The sequence below is a fragment of the Myotis brandtii genome, unplaced genomic scaffold (assembly GCF_000412655.1).
Source record: "Myotis brandtii unplaced genomic scaffold, ASM41265v1 scaffold699, whole genome shotgun sequence".
Classification (NCBI taxonomy): domain Eukaryota; kingdom Metazoa; phylum Chordata; class Mammalia; order Chiroptera; family Vespertilionidae; genus Myotis; species Myotis brandtii.
Window position 1 is genome coordinate 454,862 of NW_005370733.1, and position 24,387 is coordinate 479,248.

The 24,387-nt window shown below is 45.7% G+C and overlaps 1 protein-coding gene across 3 annotated transcripts in view; it reads left to right on the forward strand.

The window, feature by feature from the left end:
- Positions 1-24,387, forward strand: part of SETX (senataxin) — a 77,281-nt gene that overhangs the window by 46,970 nt on the left and 5,924 nt on the right. Inside the window, exons 11-24 of one of the 3 annotated variants that reach the window (XM_014529889.1) lie at positions 536-635; positions 6,560-6,733; positions 8,942-9,174; positions 10,286-10,453; positions 10,953-11,109; positions 14,270-14,371; positions 14,574-14,695; positions 16,437-16,508; positions 17,651-17,800; positions 18,616-18,723; positions 18,932-19,021; positions 21,192-21,379; positions 21,904-21,996; positions 23,511-23,675. In XM_014529889.1, the coding sequence (XP_014385375.1) occupies positions 536-635; positions 6,560-6,733; positions 8,942-9,174; positions 10,286-10,453; positions 10,953-11,109; positions 14,270-14,371; positions 14,574-14,695; positions 16,437-16,508; positions 17,651-17,800; positions 18,616-18,723; positions 18,932-19,021; positions 21,192-21,379; positions 21,904-21,996; positions 23,511-23,675 (1,922 nt within the window). The remainder of the gene's footprint in view (positions 1-535; positions 636-6,559; positions 6,734-8,941; positions 9,175-10,285; positions 10,454-10,952; positions 11,110-14,269; positions 14,372-14,573; positions 14,696-16,436; positions 16,509-17,650; positions 17,801-18,615; positions 18,724-18,931; positions 19,022-21,191; positions 21,380-21,903; positions 21,997-23,510; positions 23,676-24,387) is intronic. The other 2 variants (XM_005882133.2, XM_014529890.1) reach the window with 2 other exon arrangements.

Genomic DNA, 24,387 nt, shown 5'->3' on the forward strand with positions numbered 1-24,387 from the left:
ACCCCCAGCTGCTGGAAGCAAAGGGATTTTCCCCAGTATTCACTGTGAGGACCTTGTAGTGCTCCCAGTGTAAAACTCACCAAGTGTGGGCCCCTCTACTGGGTCCCCCTAGGGCCTAGAGTTTTTAACATTAGAGTTGTCCATACCAAGCCTCCAGCAACTTGTCAGTTAAAGTTCAGGTTTTCCTACCTGATGGGTTTTTACTTACGGGGTCTGCTCTGTGAGTTGTGGTTGTCTGTATCCACCTGCCTGTCCCCAGTTTTGTGGGCAGCAACCTCACTTTGCTGTTGAATGTAAGAGGAGTTGTTGATTTTTCACTTTGTTCGGCTTCTTACTTTGTTAGGATGGAGTGGCAACTTCTAAGATCCTTACTGCTGACCAGGAAACTGGAATCCCCAATTAATTGTTAGTGTTTCTGTCACCTGGGATTCTAGGTTGTGGATTTTGCTGTGGCTTTGGGAAATTTTGCTGTTTAGCATTGGCTTTCCAGAATGTTTTTTGCTTTCTTCATTTGCTTTTTTTTGGTTTTGTATAGGTAGCACAGGAATGGATCAACTCTACAAACAGAGGAAAAGTCTATGAGTTGCAGTTACGAAAATTTCCTGGAGAATATAAAAAATACTGGGAGTTTGTGGGTAAGTTCTTTCTTATGTAACTTGGAACATATCACATAATAATTGGACATTTCTATTTGAGGAAGTATCACTGATTTTTCTGGAGCATAGGTTCCTCAAGATGAATTTGTAACCTCTTACAAAGAATATGTTTAAAGTCTTTTTTTTTTTTTAATATATTTTTTTTTATTGATTTTTGCAGAGAGGAAGGGAGAGGGATAGAGAGTTAGAAACATCGATGAGAGAGAAGCATCGATTAGCTGCCTCCTGCACACTCCCTACTGGGTATGTGCCCGCAACCAAGGTACATGCCCTTGACCGGAATCGAACCTGGGACCCTTGAGTCCGCAGGCCGACGCTCTATCCACTGAACCAAACCAGTTAGGGCATGTTTAAAGTCTTAATGAGGATAATTACTGGGACAGTTATGAATAGAACATTTATAGTTTTAATCATTCTGTAAATAGAATACCACAGGCCAAAGTGTTCGTGGAAGCTAGGAGAGAGGGTGAGTGAAGGGGGCGAAGATGGGGTGGGGTGAGGGGTGGGTTGTAATAATAGCGTTTATAGATTCTGAGTAAATCTTCCTGCTGTCTATCTCTTCATTTCATGGTCAGTGTAAAACACATAATTGCATTTATGTATCAGTTAAAAATAAGCCACATATTCAGAACTCTAAAATGAGAGCGTGTTGGTGAGGCACAGAGGGTGTGACTTCTCAGACCCTGTTAGGGTAGAATTCTGCACAGCAGGCATGGCATTGTCTGGCCAAGCTGAACTTAGGTATCAATATACCCTAGACTCCGCAATCCACTTCTGGATATACGCCACAGAAATGCCCTCACAAAACCACTAAGGGACACATGAGTGATCACAGTAGCATTATGAAATGGTCCCCCAAGTCCATCCTCCTCCATAGATTCACCTAAGAAAAAAGCACGTGTGTCTGTTTCGGAGGCCAGGTCCTAAATGCTCATTGTAGATTCAGGTACTATTAGCAGCGGGAAAAAGACATCGCCCACCATTCTAGTGGCTTTATACAGAGTGAGGTGAAGGTGGGTTTGCAATGGTGAGTACCGAAAGTTTATTCTTGTATTATTTATTAATTACTATATTATTTTCCATACAATCAACTGTAAGCTTACTTTTGCCCCACTCTGTATACACTATCTGATTGTAAGATTCTAGATGCTGGGTATGTAGATGTTAAAAAAAACACCATAAAATTCCTGCCTTCATGAAGCTTACATTTGACTTATTTTCATTTCATATATTGTAGATGTCTTTTCAGAGTTATGAAATAATGGTAGTATGTTTAGTACTTGTAGTTATGCCATTGCAAGCATATTCCTAGTTCATTTCACCCAGCATTGCTGGTTAGATGTGGACGTTGTTTACAGTTTCTCACTATTAGAAACACTGAGTGAATCTCTGTGCTGGGTCAGACAGGATGCAGCACAGTTTGAGACTTTGACTCATTGCCTCTGCCTACTGAAAGGAAAATCACTTTTACTTCTGTTATTGGGTGTTAGAATGTATATCTCCCACGTTGGCTGATTTAAACTCTTTCAGTTTTATATATGAAAATGTATCTCATTTGAGGTTGTGGGTTTTGCCCCCAGATCTTCACTGGTCATTTGTATTATTGGGGGTGTTGGCTGATTTAAACTCTTTCAGTTTTATATGAAAATGTATGTCATTTGAGGTTGTGGGTTCTGCCCCCAGATCTTCACTGGTCATTTGTATTATTGGGGGTCGTGGGGCAGGGATAATTGTCTGTGTGTGCCCTTTGTGCTTTTTTTCTGTTAGGGAGGTTTTCTTTTAATTTGATGTTTTGTTGTAAATAATATTTAAATCACTAATTTATATGGCATTCATCTTGATCATATGATGGACTCACATAGTATTTACTCTTGTGTTGTACAATTCATCAATTGTGTGTGCATATTTGTTGTTGTTTTTTGCTGTGCTAATATAGGGTATCCCCCCAAAATGTATACACTCCTTGAATTACTATAAGTCAGTGTTTATTAACATACAGTTCATTTTTAAAATTTAAAAGAATCTACAGAAATAATTTTTTTTGAATTTCTTTATTGTTGAAAGTATTACATATGTCCCATGAATATTTTTTTTGGTCAGCATTTGTTTTCAAACTGACCTGGTCCAGGCACTGCTGCTAATGTAAAGCAGTGGAATCATAAACATCAAGAATCATTTCGTTTGGTATTTGTGTGCCCTCAATTTGTCGACTATTGCCAGTTTTTATGTATCCCCATAAAAAAAAGTCTAGTGGCACTTTAGGATAAATTTTCTTTGTTCAAAGCTTAGTCTGGTTTCACCCATTATTTCAGATTAATTAAATGGGAAAAGAAGTGAAAATGAAGTGAGTTATCAGCTATTAAAGTGTATATACATTTTAATGGGACAGCCTGTATGTCATTGTATGACTACATCACACTGTCACTGTTGGTAGACATTTTTTCCCAGCAGGACTTTCCAAGACCATCCCCAGGTTCAATGATTTGCTGAGAGGATCAGCATATATTCATGCTTGTGGCTATGACTTAATTATGGCAAAAGGACGCAAAGCAAAATCATTAGCGGGAAAGAGAATGTGGGGTGAAGATGAGGAAACTGGGAGAAAGCTTCCAGAGTCCTTTGCCAATGGAGTCATACAGGACACACTGTTTTCCCAATCACAGTCCTGCCAGCTCAGGTGAAATCTTACCACAGGGAAGCTCATTGACCATTCAGTGCCCACAACACCCTCTGCCCAGCCCGCATTCCTGACTTCCAGAAGGAAAGTGGGTGTTTGGCGTAAACCATATTCTTTCTGCACACAGTTTAGGCACGGTGAGTGTTCTCATCAGCAAATGAAGAGAACTGTTCGAAATACAAGTTCCCAGATGCCAGGGGCCCACCGTGTGAACAGGCCTTCCGGAGGGTTGCAGCCTTAGGCCTGCTGGGTTAACTTCACACACAGCATTTCATGTGTAATGTTACTATGATCACTCAGTGTTTTTGTGAGGGCATTTCTGTGGCGTATATCCAGAAGTGGATTGCGGAGTCTCAGGGTACACTGATACCTAAGTTCAGCTTGGCCAGATAATGCCATGCCTGCCATGCAGAATTCTACCCCAGCAGTGTCTGAGAACTCACACCCTCTCTGCCTCACCAACACGTCTGTGTTGATTGCCATGTTAGTTTCACCATTTCGGTGTGTGTATTGATGACCTGTTGGTTTTATTTTGTAACTAGAGGCCCGGTGCATGAAATTCATGCACTGAGGTGGGGGGGGGTGTCCCTCAGCCCAGCCTGCACCCTCTTCAATCTGGGACCCCTCGGGGGATGTCCGACTGCCGGTTTAGGCCCGATCCCTCTCACAATCCAGGACTACTGGCTCCCAACCGCTCGCCTGCATGCCTGCCAGCCTGATCACCCTCTAACCACTCCCCCTGCCAGCCTGATCGATGCCTAACTGCTTCCCTGCCAGCCCAGTTGCCCCCAACTGCCCTCCCCTGCCGGCCTGGTCACCCCCAAGTGCCCTCCCCTTCAGGCCTGGTTGCCCCCAACTGCCCTCCCCTGCAGGCCTGGTCACCCCCAACTGCCCTCCCCTGCAGGCCTGGCCACCCCCAACTGCCCTTCCCTGCTGGCCTGGTCCCCTCAAACTGCCCTTCCTCCCCTGCCGGCCTGGTCCCCCCAAACTGCCCTCCCTCCCCTGCCGGCCTGATCGCTCCTAACTGCCCTCCCTGCCGGCCATCTTGAGACCACATTGGGGCGGCCATCTTGGACCACATGGGGGTGGCCATCTTGTGCGAGGGCATGATGGTCAATTTGCATATTACTGCTTTATTATATAAGAAGATAACCTTTGTAATAGTCAGTGGGGTTCTCTCATAGAGTTAGTAGGTGCCTCCATAACCTCTTTGGGGAAGTTCCTTTTGCAAGCTCTTTTCCAGCTTACTTTATTTCTGTTGTCTTTTTCTTACTGGTTTGTAGGGGTTGTTTATATAATCTGATGCAAGCCATTCTGCCACCTTGGCTTGCATTTTGACTCTTAGTGATGTCTTAAAAATTCTTATTTTATTCTTTGTAAGAATTCCTTATTTTTAACATAACAAATGCATGTGTGTGTGTGTGTGTGTGTGTGTGTGTGTGTGTGTGTTTTGTGCTCTGTGCCTGCTGCAGGTCATAAAGATACTACCTTAACATCTAGAAGAGGTGTCAGCAAACTGCAGTGTGCAGATCTACCCTGTATCCTGTTTTTGTATTGCCCTAGATCAGTGGTCAGCAAACTGCAGCTCGCGGGCCACATGTGGCTCTTTGGCCCCTTGAGTTTGGCTCTTCCACAAAATACCACGTGCAGGCACGCACGTACAATGCGATTGAAACTTCATGGCCCATGCGCAGAAGTCGGTATTTTGTGGAAGAGCCACATTCAAGGGGCCAAAGAGCCGCATGTGGCTCGCGAGCCGCAGTTTGCCGACCACTGCCCTAGGTTAAGGTTTACATTTTAAAAGGCGTTGAGTCTGGTTTAAGGGACTGAGTTTTTCTGAAGTACCGAGGTGACTTGAGGCTGGGTGTTCATGGGAAGGCTAGTTCACTTCTGCTTCACCCTTGGGTGTGGTCCTTCATGGTCCCACCCTGAAGCAGGAGGGCTACCTGGAACCAGCTCTGGGCAAGCCCTGGACTCCAGCCGTTGTCTTTTTTAAAAATTATATGTGTTTTTAGAGGATGTTTATTGAAGCTGGGGACAGCGAAACAAAGGAAAGAATTAGGGCAGAGGAAGCAACAGGAGAACCTAAGTGGGGCTCTGCTTTGGCTCCCGAGAAATGTCACAGGAAAGAAGTGAGCCAGGACGGGCTGCTGTCAGCCACTGGGTAGTCAGAGAGAAAAGGGCCTTGGAGGCAGGATCGGGGTTAGCTCAGGATGAGCAGCTGCCACCTGCTTCCCCCCTGGTTGTGAGTCTTGTGGGGACCCTTAGAACTTTGGGAGAAAAGGTAAAGATACACACTGGGGAAGAAAGGTGTGGGTGTTGTCTGTTTATTCCAACAAGGTCGTCCCAGGTTGACCCAGCTGCCACTCCCTGAACAGTTCAGAGTTTCTAGGGAAATGCTGGACTGACCCCTTCTGGATCTCAACAGAGTAATTCTTCATTGTTACGTTTGTTCTCTGATGCCTTCAAATAGATGCTTCTTATGTGCTGCATTTTAAAAAGCATTTTGGTTTAGTGGTTCAGTCTGCCTCATGCCAGGACTTGGTGCTTGAGTTCAGTGTGTTGTGGCTGGATTTGGCGATTGGCACTGAACATGTTCATTCTGGGCTTGCTCTGTTTTCCCAGACCCATTTACTTTACAGCTGTTCTTTCCCCTTGTTTGAAACGCCACCAATAGGCTCAAAATTCTTATGTGGACTTGGATCTGGGTTTCCCCCTGAGGTTTTGAAAGTGGGGAACAAAAGAGATTTTATTGATTAAAAAACTAAAATAAACTTCAAGGGAAGTAAATGTATCAGCTACTTCTGAATGTTAAATGTTATGTTTTCATCTGTTTTGGCTTTTTAGCAGTTTGTAAGAAACATTTGGTGGTACTGTGTAATCAGTATTTGTAGACTACCGATCTGAAGTGTGTGGGGATCGCTGGTGCTGCCTACGCCCTGGGACTTGGCACGGGCTTTGGCTCCTGTAATTTGCCCTTAAAATAACCGGGGCGGTTTCTCTCGGGGGCACGCCCTTGCCTTCCCGTCCTCCCTGCTTCCCCAGGCCCATTATTACCTGAGCCTTTCCCTCTCCGGAGCTCCAGGGGCCCTTCTGCTTCTGCAGCTCTCCATGTGGCCAGCTGGCTCCCTTCTACTACCTCTGTAACTTTCTGAATAAAATTTATCTTATAATTTGAAAAATAAAACAATTCTGTTAAGATAAATGCTGACCTCTTGTTCTGTAGTTTCTCTTGAGGAATGTGAACTGTCTAAACAGCTTTATCCAAAGGAGAATGACTTGGTGTTTTTGGTTCCTGAGAGACTGAAAGGAGAGAAGAGAGAGTTGGAGGGGAATTCCATCCAAGCTTCCCGTGAATATCACTGTGCTTATGTTCAGAAATTCCGCCGCACTTCAGTCAGTAAGTACCTAACGAGACACTGAAGAGAGTCCCAGCTGTGAGCTCATCCTACTTTCCCCCAAGTCGTTTCCCAGCCGTGTATTTGCCCCACAGTTGACCCTTGAACAACAGGTTTGAACTGCGTGGGTCCATTTATATGCGGATTTTTTTTAGATACTGTAACTGTATTTTCTCTTCCTTATGGTTTTTTATGTTTTTTCCAGCTTACTTTATTTTAAGAATACAGTATAAATACATGTAACATTCAACATACATACTAATCAACCGTGTTATAGGTAAGGTTTCTGGTCAACAGTAGGCTATTAATAGTTACGTTTTTGGGAGTCAAAAGTTATACCTGGGTTTTTGATTGCGAGGAGGGGGTTGGGCACGTCTAAGCCCTGTGTTGTTCAAAGGTCAATTGTACATTCATTGGACCTCTAGGTCAGTGATGGCGAACCTATGACACGCGTGTCAGAGGTGACACGCAAACTCATTTTTTTGGTTGATTTTTCTTTGTTAAATGGCATTTAAATATATAAAATAAGTATCAAAAACATAAATCTTTGTTTTACTATGGTTGCAAATATCAAAAAATTTCTATATGTGACACGGCACCAGAGTTAAGTTAGGGTTTTTCAAAATGCTGACACGCCGAGTTCAAAAGGTTCGCCATCACTGCTCTAGGTTGATGACTTGCCATTCAGAGTCCTCTTATTTTTTCTAGACTCATCTGGAAAGGTCCAGTATTTATTGCTCTAGTCCCGATCTTGCTGCAAGTTCTTTGCCTCGTGTGGTTTTCCCAACCCCTGGTGTACCCCTGAGCAGAATCTATTGCTCTAGAATTATAATTTAAAAGCTTCCTTTTGAAATGTCCTCTCCTTGTGGTATATTTCTTCATCTGCATTGTACTTGTTATGAAACAGACAACCTGTAAGTCACCTGTTTTTATATCTTACATCACATTTCAACCTTGGCTTTGTGGCTCATTATGAATGCGAAGACTAAACATATGACTAAATGTGAGGCACCGTGAGGGGTTTACTGTTTACATCACCCCATCTAATGGGTTGTAGGGACTTCTTTTCCCAGGGTAGTATTACAAAAAAGTTAGCTTGAATTTAATGAGCACCTACTGTGTGCCTTATCCTTCCTGTCACATTTATCATCCTCCCAAGCCCTGCAAAGCAGTAAGAATTATTTGTTCCCACCTGTCAGGAAGTGAGGGTTCAGGCATGTTGAGTACTGCAGCCAAGGTCCTCCTCAGCATTAAATGTAAGTCCAGAATTGCAGCCTCATTTTGTTTGGCTGCAAAGTGCCTGTTCTTTATTCTAGGCCAAGCTGCCTTTCTGACATTGATGCTTTCTTAGTCCCAGTGAGGAGAACATGATTTCATTATTCTTAGCCTTTTGCATCACATTTTAAAAACAGTGACTAGGCTCCTTTAAGTTCAGCATCAGGCTGCATTGTAACTGGTCATGCTTATTGTCAGTGCAACCAGAGCGCAGTTCTTGGTATAGAATGCATTTAGAAGAGCAGTAACTGGATACAGCCATGCTTCTGACTCTTGCAAATGATTACATTTGTCAAATTCATATTTCTAAAGTAGTCTCTTTCCCTGAACTCTTCATGTAGCCCACCATCAGACATCTCTACATTTCAAACCGTGTCCAACATCTGCTGCTCCTTTACTAGGCAGAGCCTCTTCATCTTACACTCCACATCTAATCCATCAGCAAATCCTATCAATTCGTCCTTTGAAATGTACCCTGAACTCAGGCCCCAACTCTACTCTTGCACCCTGGTCCATCCTGCCATTAACTTTTCTCTGGATGACTGCAGTAGCCTCCTGAGTGGCCCTTTTGCAAGTCTTTGCTTAAGTATCACTTGATCAGGAAGACCTTCCCTGACTCCTGTCTGCAGTGATCCCTACCTCACACCCTTTGGCACATCCTCATCCCCTTGCTGCTCTCTTCAGAGCACTTGCTTAGCACTGCCTGATGTGTTTATTGGTTGTCTGCCTCTCTCTGCTAAAAAAAGAAGTCTCCTGAGGAGAGGAACAATGCCGGCTCTTAGGAGGCCTTCAAGAAGTTGTTAGTGAGTGAGTTATTTAAATAACATGTCATACAAAACCATATGTTATAAAATATCCAATTCTGAGTAGCCTTTTTAACTGGACATTGTTACTCACTGGTAACTGAAATTGCTTTTTCTCTTTCTTCATACTAGTGCATAATGGGAAATATGAGTGTTCCCTTTTCATCCAGACGCAGGATAAATTCCCAGTCAATGTAAATGAAACCGTGAGATGTGTTGTAATCAGTTCTCTGGTAACTACACAAAGGAAGTTGAAAGCAATGTCTTTGTTGAATAGTCGAAACCAACTGGCCAGAGCTATTCTGAATCCAAACCCCATGGACTTCTGTACAACAAATCTACTAACTACAACATCTGAGGGAATTGTGAGTGATGATTATATGATCACAGGGAAAGTCAGAAAGTTTTATTGTCAGGATGTGAAAGCATCGTGTTGTGGGTATCTGCTGCCTATTCCTATGTCGACAACAGAACACACACTTTGTGCACAAGGATGTCGTTTAGTGCTTAGTCGTCTTTGGTATTAGAGAGTGTGTTAGTGGGTCAGCTTGCCTCCTCGGGAGAAAGGAGTACTGTAAAGAATTGGAAGTGTGCTTGAAGAGCAGCATTAAAATGGGAGGTGAGCATTCTGCCTACATGTCGTTAGGTGGTTGAAGTCCAGGCGTAGGAGAATTGAGTGTTGCGAGTGTGAAGATGAAGCTGTCATTTTGTGTGAACACATACCTCCTTGGAAGAGCTTCATATAAGTTCCAGGAAGTTAACACAGAGAAAGGCAAAAGGAACGTAATATTTTTACCCCCTGCAGTGTGCTAGGGCTTTCACGTGCGTCATCTCAGTCAGTTCTCACCCTTCAAGGAGCCCCAGGTCTACAAAGTCTGGGGCTAAGAGAGGTTAAGAGTTTTTTGTTTGTTTGTTTTTTTTAATATATTTTTATTGATTTCAAAGAGGAAGGGAGAGGGAGAGAGAGAGAGAGTAACATCAATGATGAGAGAGAATCATGGATTGGCTGCCTCCTGCATGCCCCACTGGGGATCAAGCCCGCAACCCGGGCATGTGCCCTTGACTGGAATCGAACCCGAGACCCCTCAGTCCACAGGTTGACGCTCTATCCGCTGGGCCAAACCAGCTAGGGCAAGAGAGGTTAAGAGTTTTAAGAGACCTAGCTTGTGAGTAAAACTGAGGTTTAGACTCAGATCTGCATCCAAGTCCATGCTCTTTCCACTGTATCACTTGTTTTTCTGTCTAAGGAGAGAGTTGACTACAATGGGAAGAACCAAAGAAGAAATAGCAGAGAAGTATAGAACAGCTTATTGTCATCGTCATTATAAGAATCCCAAATAAAAATACACTGTATTCAATGCTGGGCCAAAGCCTACAGACAGAGTACCTTTCTTTCCGATAGTGAGAGTGGTTTTAGATTAAGGGTGGGCCCTTGGGGGTCTTGCCCTATCATTCTCACTCCTGTCTTTTGTGTAGAATGCCTACTTAAGGGATTTCAACGACGACCAGAAGAAAGCGATAGAAACCGCGTACGCCATGGTGAAACACTCCCCGGCGGTGGCCAAGATCTGTCTGATTCATGGGCCACCTGGAACAGGGAAATCAAAAACCATCGTTGGCCTCCTGTACCGCCTGCTGACCGAGGTAGAGACGGGGTCGGTGCTGTGGCTGAGGGCATGGTGCCGCTGTCCTTGAATTAACTGACGTGTGCCTCTTCATGTCAGTGTGCCTTTGTTACTGTGTGGAACTTTATCAGAGGCGGGGGCGGAGGCGGGGTGCGGGTAGCGGAGGGAGAGAAGGTTCTAAGAAATAAAAGGGGCAGAAAATGCTGTCTGGGTGAAACTAATCCTAAGGGCCAGAGGGTGGTCTTCTGGTTTCATTATAGGTCACATCTGCCAGGCGACCGCCTTGAGGGTCTTCCTGGCTACATTTTGGTCGGATTGAATAGTGAGGTAAGGCGCAGGAGGTTGGGAGGAGAGTCTGTGCCTGAGTATTTTAATATCAGCGTAGGCTGTAGATGCTTTAGATATGTGAACTGCTTGTAAGGGGGACTCCGAATGCGCGTGGAAGTAGAGAAAAGGATGCGCTGACACATCGGGCTCATGGGTATTTTTGTTTGTTTGGTGCATGTGGCGAATTGTGGAACCAGAGGAGGGGGCAGTTGGATGAAAACTCCAACGCCAAGATCAAGCAGAACCGCGTGCTTGTGTGTGCGCCTTCCAACGCAGCCGTGGATGAGCTGATGAAAAAAATCATCCTCGAATTCAAAGAAAGGTGTAAAAACAAGAAGAATCCTCTGGGTATGATCCTTACGTGGGCTGTTCATTAGTTTTTTGTTTTGTTTTCAGTGTTCCGTGTGGGCAGCTGTGAATGATAAAGAGCAGGCCCTTTCTGGTGGTAACCTGTCCATGGGCTGGGCCCCTCTGTCCTTAGTGATTCTTGTAGCAAATATTGTAAGCGTTTTCTCGGTGCCCGGCACTGTGCTGAGTGCTGAGGTTTCAGCAGTGAAGCCTCCGGAAGACAGTCCCAGGAGGAAGAGGATGGAGGTGTGGGCAGTGAGAGGACCAGCTGTAAGCTCTCTAGAAGGAGGGAAATGTGGGCACTTCCTGGCACCTTCAGACGACCCAGTCATCTGAGGGCTCGGAAGGCTTCCAGAGGAGGTGGTGCCTAAGGTGAAACCTGAGGAGCATGTAGGAGTTGGCCAGGGCAGGTGTGAGGGGAGGCAATGCCAGCAGAATTCCTATCGGTAAAAAGGCCCAGAGGTGAGAGAATCCAGCTTGGTCAGTACAGCCAGAACGGGGTCAGTACAGCCGGAACAGGGTCAGTACAGCCGGAACGGGGTCAGTACAGCCGGAACGGGGTCAGTACAGATTGTACGGGGTCAGTACAGCCGGAACGGGGTCAGTACAGCCGGAACGGGGTCAGTACAGCTGGAATGGAGTACACTCCCCAAGGGCGAGAGTGAGTCCTTCACTGTGGTGTCCCAGTGCCTGGAACAGGGCCGGGCTGGGGCTGAGTAGATATTTAGTGCCTGGAAAGCTGGAACAGTGCTCACGGTGGCAGTGATTCTCAGAGCTGAGTATTAAATAACTGTCTCCATGCTGGAGGAGGAGAAACTGAAGAGTGAAGCGCAGGGCTGTAGAGTGCCCCAGGGTCACGTTCAGCACTTCGTAGTTGATGTTGGTGAAGAGAGCAGCGCAGATGATAGAGGGCGCCTGAGTGCAGATGTCAGATAACGCCTGCCTGCCCGCCTCATTCCCACAGCACACACCTGGAGTGGTGGTTAGGATTAGACTTTTCCCAAGCTCATATGTCCTGTCTTTCCTGACCAAATTTTGTTTTTCTTGAGGTTTCCCCAACAGTACCTTTTATCAATCAGTTAGGATTAGATTTGGCTGCAAATAAGAGCAACTCTAAATACAGTGGCTTAAGTATGATAGAAGTTTCTTTCTTACTTGGGAAGTCAGAGGTCGGCAGCTCAGGACTGGTACTGGTGTTGAGTCTCAGAGACCTGGGCTCCCTCTGTCCTGCTGCTCCACTCTGTGTGGCCTCATTCCTTAGTGCCCCTCATGGTCATAGATGGCTGCTCCAGCTCCAGCAATCAGATCCAGCAGCAAGTGTCCCAGGTAAAAGATGAAGAGGGGACAGAGGCACATCCTAGCCTTATTTTCAGGAAAGTTCCTAGACACTGCCAGTAGCACCTCTGCCTACTTCCTTTTGGCCAGAACCTACTCACATGGCTACACCCAGCTACGAGAGAGCCTGGGACGTGCCATCTTTATTCGGAGGGATCAGACACGATTTTCTTTTTACCACATATGTATTACCTACAAATGGAATTCATTGGCTTGTCAAATTACAATACCTTGTTAGTTTGCCACTTTCCCAGCCACGATATGTTTGTGAGGTTCATGATTTTATAGATATCACTATCAACACAGTCATTCATAACACCTGCTACGGGTATTTCATTGTAGGGGTGCACGGTGTATTCATTATCTGTTGATAGACATTTAGGTTCTCTTCCATTTTTTGTGATTTCATACTTTATTGCAATGAACATTCCTATACATGTGGGTGTTTCTCCAACACAGGTATAGAGTGTTTACTGCAGCCACCATTGCTCAGTGGTTGAGCCCCATGAACCAGGAGATCACGGTTCAAGTCCCGGTCAGGGCACATGCCTGGGTGGCAGGCCCGATCCCCACTAGGGGGTGTGCAGGAGACGGCCAATCGATGATTCTCTCTCATCATTGATGTTTTTATCTCCCTCTCCCTTCTCTAAAATCAGTAAAGAAATATTTAATGTAAAATAAAATAAATGTCTTTAATTACTACAAGTCTATTCAAATTTTCTAGATTTGAGTGAGTTTTGCTAATTCACATTTTTAAGAAAAATTTCACTTCGTTTAGGTTTTCAAATATATTGGTGTAAAGTTGTTCCTTGTACTCTCATTTTTTAAAATCTCAGCTATATTTCTGAGGCTCACCTTTGTCATTCCCTGTATTGTATGTTTAGTCTCTACATTCACCTGTGGCACAGGCCTGATTGGAAAGTCCCAGAAGAGAAATTTCCCAGCTGAGCTGGGACAAGACAGGTTCATTCTTCTTCAGCCGCCCATTGGCTTTCTGCCGGGCTTTAAACCCAAGCCCGCCTTATAGGACTTCTGTCCTTGATGGGAATGGTAGTTTTGCCAGTGTGGTGGTTTGTCACACTCTGTGGAGCTAAAGATTTTCATCTGCATTTTATTGAATGTAAATGCACCTGAGCACAGAGACAGTGAGCAGCCCTCACCCTCACCCTCACCCTCCGGGCAGCCACAGCAGCTCAGGGCTTTAGCTCTGCTTTTCAGCTTTCTCTTTGTTTTGGGCCTAGAGTTTGTCCTGCCTTCTTATGAACTCACCTGCAGTTTGAAGAATGTCTGTCGTAATCTATGAGGCATCTATCTCTAGGTGTTTCTAGTGAAGTAGAAACTGAGGGGAGCAGAGTTCCAAAGCTTTGTTCTGTAGATTCTGCAGAAGAGGGTTGAGGCTCAAATAGACTGTTTAGAAATCCCATATGTAGTGATAGAGAAAAGTCTCTATATTTTTTAAACCTCCTGTGGTTAAGAAATCTTTTTTTATCTTTAACTCACCATTGTCCAAATATATTCTACCATGGAATGTTCTAAAAAACATAATTTGAGAAACATTAGTATAATGGAATCTCAACTCTGCAATGTAGCGTGTTTTACAACCTCGCCAGCTTTCATTAAGTAGAAATGGTAAGTACTTATAGGGCTGCTACAGAGACTGTCTAAAATAATGTGTGTGGCGCTCCAGTGGAGTCCCAGGTATCCAGTTCATTAGTTCACATTAGCTCCCTTCTCTGATGAATGTGATTGCTTAGAAATACACATGATAATGGACAGGGGTTGGCAGAGTCCTCATTAATCTCTGAAGAGTGATTTTTATCAACAGGAAACTGTGGAGATATCAATTTAGTACGTCTGGGTCCAGAAAGGTCTATTAATAATGAGGTCCTAAGATTCAGTTTGGACAACCAAGTTAACCACAAAATGAGTAAGTACTGAATACGGTTCACACTAACGTTAGCTCTGGTTCCTTTTGTACAGTGGACAGTGGCTTGGGCATTGAAGGGAGTGGGGAGACCTTAGCAATAGTGTGGCTTTGACAAATAGTTTTTCTTCTCGTTACACGTGTGTGTGTGTGTGAGAGAGAGAGAATTGGCAGACAAGTCTTTATCTTTTTTTTTTTTTTAAAGAAAAAGAAAAAGACTTACCTTCTTACGTTCAGGAGATGCATAGAAGAAAGGAACATCTAGACCATCAACTAGATGAACTTTCCCGCCAGCGTGCTTTAAGCCGATATGGAAGAGGAATCCAGGTAGCTAAACATTTCTTGCTGAATGGTTTTTAATATATCATAGATACACAAACTAGTTGATAAGTATCTGATGCCATTTTCCATTGTGGAATAGCATAATTTGCTGATAAAAATTTAGACAAAAGTGGTATGCCTTACAAAAAAGTTAAACTTTTTTTGGAAAGGACAAGATAGTAAACGGCCTGGATTTTGCAGGTCTCTGTTTCAACTCCTCAGCTCTGCTGTGGTAGCACAGAAACAGCAGGAGATACACCATCCTAAACAGAGGGGTGTGGCTATGTTCCAATAAAACTTTATTTACAAAAACAGATGGCGAGTTGAATTTGATCCACAGATTGTAGTTTGCTGTTGCCTGCCTTATACTAAAACTGCACTGAATTCATTAGGTATCTTTTGATTACAAGTTAAATTTAATCCAAGTTAAGTTAGACAAGTCCTGGCCGGGTAGCTGAGTTGGGTAGAGTGATGTCCAGATATGCTAAGGTTGCAGGTTCAATCCCTGGTCAGGGGACGTGCAAGAATCCAGCCAGTGAGAGCATGAATAAGTGGAACAACAAATCGATGCTTCTCTTTCTCAAATCAGTAAATAAATTTTTTTTTAAATGTAGAAAAAAGTTAAGTTAGACAAAAAACGGAATTCACTGGCACCTAGACCTGGGACATCTAGGAGTGGATTAACTTGAGCAAATGATGCCATTTCTCCACCTTGATCTGCTTGTCTGTGAGTCAGCATTTCTTCTCCCGGAGAAGACTGAGTGCCAGCATCCCTGGGCTCCACCCCAGCTCAGAAAGCCCGCTGGTGGAGAAGGCCTCCCTGCTGTTACCGGGCATCTGCTCCAACGAAGAACTTGGATTAGTCCCTGGGTGTGCAGGCAGGTCTGATCCTTGTGTTAAGGGAAAGGGTGCCATGGTTGACCAGGCCTGTATTACATGCCTGCCGCTGTGGCCAGAGGTGATGGAGGTGTGATTGATAGTCTCACTTGAACTGCCCGGAAACGAGGGAAGGAATGATAACCCAGGGTTGAGATGCTCAGAAGTAGCAGAGGTGCCATGTACTGGACCCAACGGAATCGTACATAGTGTGAAAATGATCAGGTTACCTTCCTGCTAAGTGGAGTCTGGGGTGCTGGTGGTGAGACTGTCAGCAGCAGACCATGAGAGAAGTGTATCACTCTCAGGTCCTGGAGGAAAGACACAGCACACCCTGAGGGGCCACAGGAGGTCAAGGCGGAGTGCAGACAGGGAGGCAGGACCTGGGGCACGTACGTGCCTTTATTAGGGCCTGTGTGGTGGAGTGCTTAGCAGTTCCCAGGCTAAGGCTGGATTGGTCAATTCAAACTCCCCAGGGGGGTGTTATGTAAAGGATGGTCAAGGCATACAGGCCCTGGGGCAGGGGAGCCTTGATCACAAGGATGTTGGAGAAATCTACCAGGAGCTTACAGTTGCTGTGACTGGGCTACTGCTTCGGCCGGGGCTTGTATGAAGGGCCAGTGTCAGTTGAAGGTGTGCAGGCTGCTTGGCCAAACAGAAGGGGTGCGGAGGCAGCGATAGCACGGAGTAGCTTAGCCAAATTCTGGATACGCAGCGATGCAGAAAGCATCAGGACCTCACTGCAAAGAGAAAACAAACTGGGTGAACCAGCTTTCGTCAAGTGCAGGCTCGCCCTTTGGAAGTGACAGTCCACTGGAAAGCATTGTAAATGCTGACTCAACTTTAAAGATGGCGTTCTCATTTTTTCCAGAGGCAAGAATTAGATGAAAAAATTGCCCAAGTTTCAAAAGAAAGGCAGGAACTTGCGTCTAAAATTAAAGAGGTAAGTAGTTTACTTATAGCATTTTCCTGGTTTTTCTTTTCTTTTTTTCATTATGACATAGTTGAGATAACCTCTGGGCTTTTATCAATTGCATTTAAAATTTTTTCCATTTTTGAGAAATTTTAAACAAATATAAAAGTGGAAATGGTGTAATTACATGTATATTTACATTTGTTTCTTTAGCCTAATAATGAGTTCTTATCACCATCTGAGATTTCTAAGAAAGAAGTGATTATAGAATATCTTTCCTTTTCTAGGTCTGGGTAAGAATTAATAAAACCTCTTGTCGGAGGCTCTACTCCACCTCCCCCCAAACTGCAGAATCAACTGGTCACTATAGCCAGATGCAGAGTAAATGAAAATAAGTTTGTGGTGTTTCCCTATTAAGAAGAAAGAAAATCACACGTGTCTGAGCCCAGCGCAGTGACTGGCAGCTCCATGTTGCCTGTCAAATAGCACAGGATTCCCGTGGGGTCAGGGAGAGGGCGGAATATCCACCAGCGCTGCTAGCAGTGTATCTGAGGAGATTCTCTCTTGAATGTATTACCAGCCTTCTCTGTGTGGTTAAGTAAATACAGTTGAATTTAATGCCTATTTCCATTAGCAATTTGTTTGTTTTTTTTAATTAAAAATTACGTGGAAGCTTTTCAGAAAGATTTTAAACCGGGCCAAACTCAACTTTTCCCAAATTGAAGGATGAAGTTCATGTTTGCAGGTAGCAAGGTCTCTGCTACTCGTCACTGTTCTGTGGCTGTGGCACTTGGCTGTTTTCTCACTGATGGCTGAGAGGAGATGGGTGATGGCCTTCAGCCCAAGAGCCCTGGGGCCCACCGTTGCCCGCCCCTGCCCGAGCTCACGTGGGGCCTGGGTCACGTGGGGGTCAGCAGAAAGAGGCTGACCGACTCTGATGAGAATGCTGGTTCGTGCAGTGAGCGGTGTCATTCACACTGCCTGCTTCTGCCACAGTCCCGTTGTGTCTTTGATCTGAAGTTTCTGCTGTTTTTCTAGATTGTGGTTCTCTTACATTTACTAAACATTATTCTGTCACATAATGAAGATGGGTGCTTTATAGTAAAGTTGCCCTGCCGTAGCCTAGAATTCACATACAACTGAATGGTAATGAACCTTTGTTGTTGTCTCAGGTTCAAGGGCGCCCACAGAAAACCCAGAGCAACATCATCCTAGAGTCCCACATCATCTGCTGCACCCTGAGCACGAGTGGCGGTTTACTGCTCGAGTCCGCTTTCCGGGGGCAAGGAGGAGTCCCCTTCAGTTGTGTCATCGTTGACGAGGTCAGTGAGCGGGCGGCCGTTCAGCTTGGACTAGTGCTGTGCGGACTCTTAGACGAACAAGGGCTGCTGAGATGGCGACACAGTGGACTGCGCGTCAGATTTTACCTGCCATTACGTAGTCTTACACGTTGAAACGTGCTGCCGCCGCCTCCCCATTGCTCTTCCAGTGGGGCGGGGAGGGGGGGGGGTCTGACAGTTCCTCACAGAGCCCTCCCGGGGACTGTCTGAGCTGCTTGGAAGAGCTCAGGCTACCTTTTGCAGCATTTGAAATGTAACTTTGCACAGCTCTGAGCCACTGTATTTTCCTCGTTCATTGAGCATTTGTTAGGTACCTACTGTTTGCCAGATGTAAAGCCAGAAGACAAAAGGGATGGAAATGAGATACAGGGAATCGGTCCAGGAGGTCCCAGGTCCCTAGTCCCCAGTGAGAACGTGCAGGCGGGCGCGATGACGCGTCAGCCAGTGGAAGAAGGCCGGGTCTTGCCATTGAAAGGCCTGCTGAGGACCAGGAGGAGGGCGGGTGGGGCCGGTCACAGACTTGCAGCCCCAGCAGGAACAAAGGACCCAAACCTGGGCAGTCCATGGACTGCTGGCTCGTGGCTGGCTCCCAGGTGTCTGTGGCACCTGAATGGTGGCTGACTTCAAAATACATGTGTGGTCTTTATTGAGTGTTTTTGTTTTGTTGTTTTTGGCATTTGGTGCAGAAGGAGAAAGTGTGGTTCTCCTCTGAATGGTTAAAGCGTTTGTGTAGGTAAACTGCACGTGGATAAACGCAAAGGTCATTGAGCTGGTTTCTCCTGCACTTTGCTACTCAGGCCGGGCAGGCTTGTGAAGTGGAAACCCTTACCCCCCTCATCCACCGCTGCAACAAGCTGATCCTCGTGGGAGACCCGAAGCAGCTCCCCCCCACAGTCATCTCCTTGGTGAGTCCCCTATTCCCACCCATTTAAAGTGGAAGGGCCTTTGGGGGTAGGGGAGTGGGGAGAGGGGGGAAGGTCTTTGTTGGATCATCATCTCTTATTTGCAGGGAAAAGTGTTGGAAAGGCTGGGAAAAGAGAACCACCATTTGAGTCTTAAAGTATCTGACAATGTCCCTTTGTTGGTAATTGTGCTTGTGTTTGTGTGTGACAGGAGCCGCATCAGAGACCAGAGACTAGAAAGAACCTACTCCATGTGCGCTGGGCTTTTCCTTTGCAACAGGCAGAGTGCAGCTGCTTTAAGGGCCGTATCTGACTTATTTTAATAATATGAACACCAAAACCAACTTTAAAAGCAAGGAAAAGAACCCCAACCTACTGATTTATATTTAAATATGTGCAAATTTGAGGAAAATCTTACAAAGACACATTTAGAGTACATTTGCAGCTTTAGAGTTGGGTATCCTGTAGTACAAGGAAGTGCCTGTGGCCCTCACCCCCCGGGAAGGGAAGGGGACGGAAGGGCGACTGTGCTCTACCTGGCACCAGCATCATAACCCTCCCACCCCGCCCCGCCTTGCTTCCTGCCTCACTAAAGCTGGCTCCCGAAGGGCACACCAGGCAGGACCTAGTGACTGTTTGGGGTCATCTGAGGGGCTGGACCCCGCACATATTTCAAAGTTGTGCGGGTTCAGTGTGTGGAAGGGCTGCAGCATGGAATGAAAGGGGGTGTTGACGGGCCTCAATTTGAGTGCCTGCTTTGGTGATTGATTAAGAATAAAAATGAGGAAAATCCATTTGGGCTTTTTTTTAATTGCAAAAATAATACAGGCTTATTGAGGAAAGTTCAGAAAATAAATACGAAGTTAATTTCCTCCACCTCTTTCTACGGATAATAACTGACCAGTTAAGTGAGTATTTTAACAGATTCACTGGGCATTTGTATGCTCATTGATGCACCTTGTTCAGTCTTTACTTACTGAGGGCCGCCCTGCCCTCGTGGAGCTTGCATCCTAGCGGGGGACACACACGAAAGTTCCCGAAGGATGGTGTCAGGTGGCTGTCAGGTCTGTGTACGTCTGGACATGTGTGGGGCTTGGCCTTGTTTAAAGGTGCAGAATCACTCTGAGCCGGTTTGGTTTATTGCCAGTCAGTGAATAGACGAGAAGTATCCTTCCATGTGAGAATATGCAAATTGATGTTGTTTTGCTTTTTTCTGGAAATGGGTGTGTTGCTTCATGTAAGTCCTTTTTTCCCCCCCAGAGAGAATATTTAAAATGAAGTTTCACCTAATTTGAATAAATAAACTTTTGGGGATGTAAATGGAATTGCCAAACGATTACTAATATTTATTTAGTTACACAATCCTACTTAAATTCACATATGCAAATCATCTATTATTTAGAAGTAATATCTTTTTCTCCACTCTCCCAGTTTGTGAAGCAGGTGAATTCAAGCTTTGCACGTACAGCTTCAATGCCCATGTCCTCACCACCACTCAGGAAAAGTTCCCCTCTTAGTGTGTTTTTCAGAGCACATTTTTGCTTCTAGATTATTTGATAAAATGCTTTTCAAATCTTGATCTGATGCTGACATTGAAAAGTATATCCAAGGTACAACCAAGATAACATGACAACAGTTTTCTTCGTTTGTCAGTGAGGTGACTGCTTTTCAGATTGTAGGTTGGAATCCATTATGGGGTGTGTGAACTCACCTTAGCCAGCCAGTTGTCTGTTTCCTTCACAAGCATGTTCTGTGAGGCTGGAGCTGGACTGCTGAGACGGCCGAGTGTGTGTGGGAGGATGGTCAAAGCCATCAGTCTTCAAAAGGGCTTGTTTTCAGTGACAAGGAATATTTCTGTTTGTTGAGAGCATAACCCAGAAATGATTGTTAAAATCTGTGTTACATTTTTTTGCTTCTTTTATCACTGAGTCAGGTGACCTCTGTTAGCATCAGAATAGCTTCAGTGTGGTCATTCCCAAGATCATGTCCTTTCGTGGCAGTGTGAGGGTTTCTACATGAGGAGAAGATCCTCAGCTTGCCTGGCCAACCTCCATGGCTTCTCAAGGTCAGGGTCAGAAACATCTTTCTCGCCCTGGCCGGCGTGGCTCAGTGGATAGAGCATTGGCCCGTGAACTGAAAGGTGGCAGTTTGATTCCGGTCAAGGGCACGTACCTTGGTTGCAGGCTTAATCCCCTGCCCTGGTCAGGTCATGTGCAGAAGGCAGCCAATCGATGTCTCTCTCTCTTTGGCTCTCTCATCCTCCCTTCCACTCTCTCTAAAAATCAGTGGAAAAAATATTCTCGGTTGAGGATTAACAAAAAAATAAAAAGTAAAACACAAAAAAGTCTTTCTCTGACTGATTGTTGGTAATGGCCCGAACCTTGCCGTGTACATGTTAGAGCTCAGTGACTGTTTTAACTGGGACAAGCAAAGCGGACCCTCCCAGGTGACTGCTCTGTTCTCCCTTGCAGACGGCGCAGGACTACGGCTACGAGCAGTCGATGATGGCCCGCTTCTGCAAGCTGCTGGAGGAGAACGTGGAGCACCTCGTGAGCGGCAGGCTGCCGGTGCTCCAGCTGACCGTGCAGTACAGGATGCACCCCGACATCTGTCTCTTCCCCTCCAATTACATTTACAACAAGAGCCTGAAAACCCACAAGTGGGTCCCACTGCCCGCCGGAGAGCTGGTTCTGTTTGTAGGATTTAGAAGAACTAGATTACTGTGTTCTTAAGTCTTGTCATAAAAAGTATAAATCAAAGGTTTAATGATTTTCTCTAATTATAAAAGTCATAGATAAGCAAAAAAGGGGGAAAACCACCGATGTTTATACTACCCAGAAATAGTTACTGCTACCATTTTGGTATGTCTTCTAGTCTGTGTACTATGCACATCTTTTTAATTTTTTTAACTAAAAATCATACCATACTCTACATAGAATTAAATGGCTTGCTCTTTTTACTTTCCGGTTGTAATTGTTATGTTTTAATTGCACAGCTCATTCTCTCTAGCACTAGGATAGAATAAAATGTATTGTGTACCTTTCACAAAAGCACATTTCAATTGAAGAAGATCCTTCCTGTGCCCATATTTCCCAGCCTCCTCCTCTGCAAGGAAAATGGTAATCATAAGTAAAACGCTTCCTATAACTTGACTGTGCTCTGAATGGGGCTGCTTTCTCGTAGAGGGACTGAGAGCATGCGGTGTTCATCAAGCTGGCCGTTTCAGCCTTACCTCGTGTTTGACGTCGGGGACGGCTCAGAACGACGGGAAAATGAGTATGTTCCCCCTTCACTCTCAAGGGAGGTCCCATAATTGTCGCAGTATTTTTGTTCATATTTATATTTAAAACACTGTCTAATGTTGTGCACGATCATTTTTATTTAGCCAGGTTGTGATAGCTTCTCCTTTTTAAAAATAAATTGCCAATGTCTTTCTCTGTATATTTCAGCCTTTTAATTTTAAGTGTATAACGGGGATAATATTACCTAACATGTGGTAGGCACTTGAATAGATCCATGCCATGGCCGTAGCTCTGAGCAAGGTTATTGTGGTCTAAAAGGAAGACAGGCATCACCAGGTAATCACGGAGGTGTTCATTATGCCGTTGGCTGAAGTGTTGGGAAGGGTCAGTATAGATGCAGCTGACGGAGGGGAGGCAGCGGCTGGACCAGGCTGGACATGGATGGGATTGTTCAGGTGGTCTGTGCGTGACAGCAGGAAGGAGGGTGGGCGCTGATGAGGAGACGCCGGGAGGAGCCGGGGCTGCCTCTGTTAGCACCAGGGAAGCACCACCTGTACAGGATGAAGTGAGAGGACGGCAAAGTCACCTGTGTCCTGGAGCCGCAGCGCAGCCGTGTCCTGGCTGAGGCTCAGGGAGTAGTCAGCAGAGGTGGAGAAGCCGGTGGCCGGGGCTTGTGGTGCCAGAGGGATTGGGAGGGAGCAGAGGGCTGAGAGCTGAGCCCTGGGAGCATTTGGGGGATGGGAGGTCGCAAGAGGAATGTAGACCTGAGGTGACCAAGCAGAATAAAGATTTCAAGGATAGAAGCGACAGCTAGCTAGCGGGTTGTCTGTGTAGCAAGTGTTGAAGTTTGGGCGGTGGGTATTTAAGGCTTTTAAAGCGACACCGGCCAGGCAGCCTCAGGAACAGGTGCAGGTGCAGTGTCCCCCGGGGCCCCTGCACGTCGCCTCTGGGGTGGGACCGAGGGAGCGTGCTGTTCGGGAAGTGAGTTGGAAGTGCAGGGTGAGGCCAGCGGGGAGGACAGTGAGGACTGGGCCACTGCAGGACCCCATGTCGTTCATCTCCAGGGGCCACGCCACTCAAGTTCGTGTGGATGGCATCCCTCAGCCCTGTGGTGCCTGATGGGCACGGCCAGTGGTGGGCATTAGAGAGGCTGCAGCGGGAGCACGGTGCTCAGTGTCGGGAAGGTAGCCGATCTGTAGAATTAGCTTTGTTGTTATCTTCTTCGTTATACTTTTATTCTTCCTGTTCCTGTTTGAACAGATGTTTGAGAAATGGCTGCCTAAACCTCCGTTGACTTCAGACTCTCTTTGTCTCTCACAGCTTTGCTTCACCGGCAGTAGTTTTGTGTTTCCTCACATGGGCAGGGTTGCGGGTCAGGGTCGGCCTCTGAGTCCCTGCTGTCTGGGTGGTGACGACACCCACCTGCCTCCTGTGCTGGTGGAAGCACGTGGCACTTCCGTTAGCGGTTGGGCTGCGACTAGGTTTTTGTTGTTGTTTGGTTTTTGGCTGCTGTTAGTTTTGATGTGTTCTTTTTTCCATCTTACTTAGCTCATATGTAAACATTCAAGAAATCAAAGTGGTGATAGAATTGATTAAACTTCTCAGAGACAAAGGAAGGGATGTTAGTTTCCGAAACGTTGGCATCATCACCCATTACAAGGCTCAGAAGATGAAGATTCTGAAGGAGTTGGACAAAGAATTTGAAGGAAGAGGGTGAGGCATCTGTATTTTTACAGATATTTCCAGTTTTTCTGTTTGTTTAAAGAAAGAGGGGCTAGAAGGAAAGGAAACGTGTGGGGAGTGGCAATCAGTCCAGCACAGGACACTGGGTCGGGGTGGGCCGCTGGCAGCCCTATGGACGGAGCCTCCTGCCACCAGGGGCTGGTCATCGGGAGACCTGACGGCGGGGCTGACCGCAGCTCTCGGCCTTTCCCTTTAGTTCCGGGACTGCCGGTCCGAGTGCTGACTGACAAGGGGCAGGAGGTCACATTGTCATGTTTCTGTCTCCTTTTCACCTCAGCAGTAAAATTAAAGATTAAATATTGGAAATCCGTTAACTCCAAAGTGCCTTACCCTAGAAACACACAAACAACCAACATTGACTCTAGAAAAAGTAAAGAGATGGAGTTAGTGATCAAATACTTTCCAACAAAGAACTCAGGGCAGGGTTTGTAAATGGATAAATAAGTGTTGGTCCACCTATACAGTCAGATACGCAGTCGTAAAAGGACGGATGCACTGGCACACGCTACGGCGTAGATGAGGCCGCGCACTCTCATTCCACTGGCAGGAAAAGTCAGTGTTGAAGAGCCTAGAGATGGACAGCAGGGTTGTGGTTGCCAGGGCCTGTGGGGGAGGGGAAATCAAGACAGGAGTTCTCTCTTGGGTGATGGCAATGTTGTGAAATTAGTGATGATGGCTACGC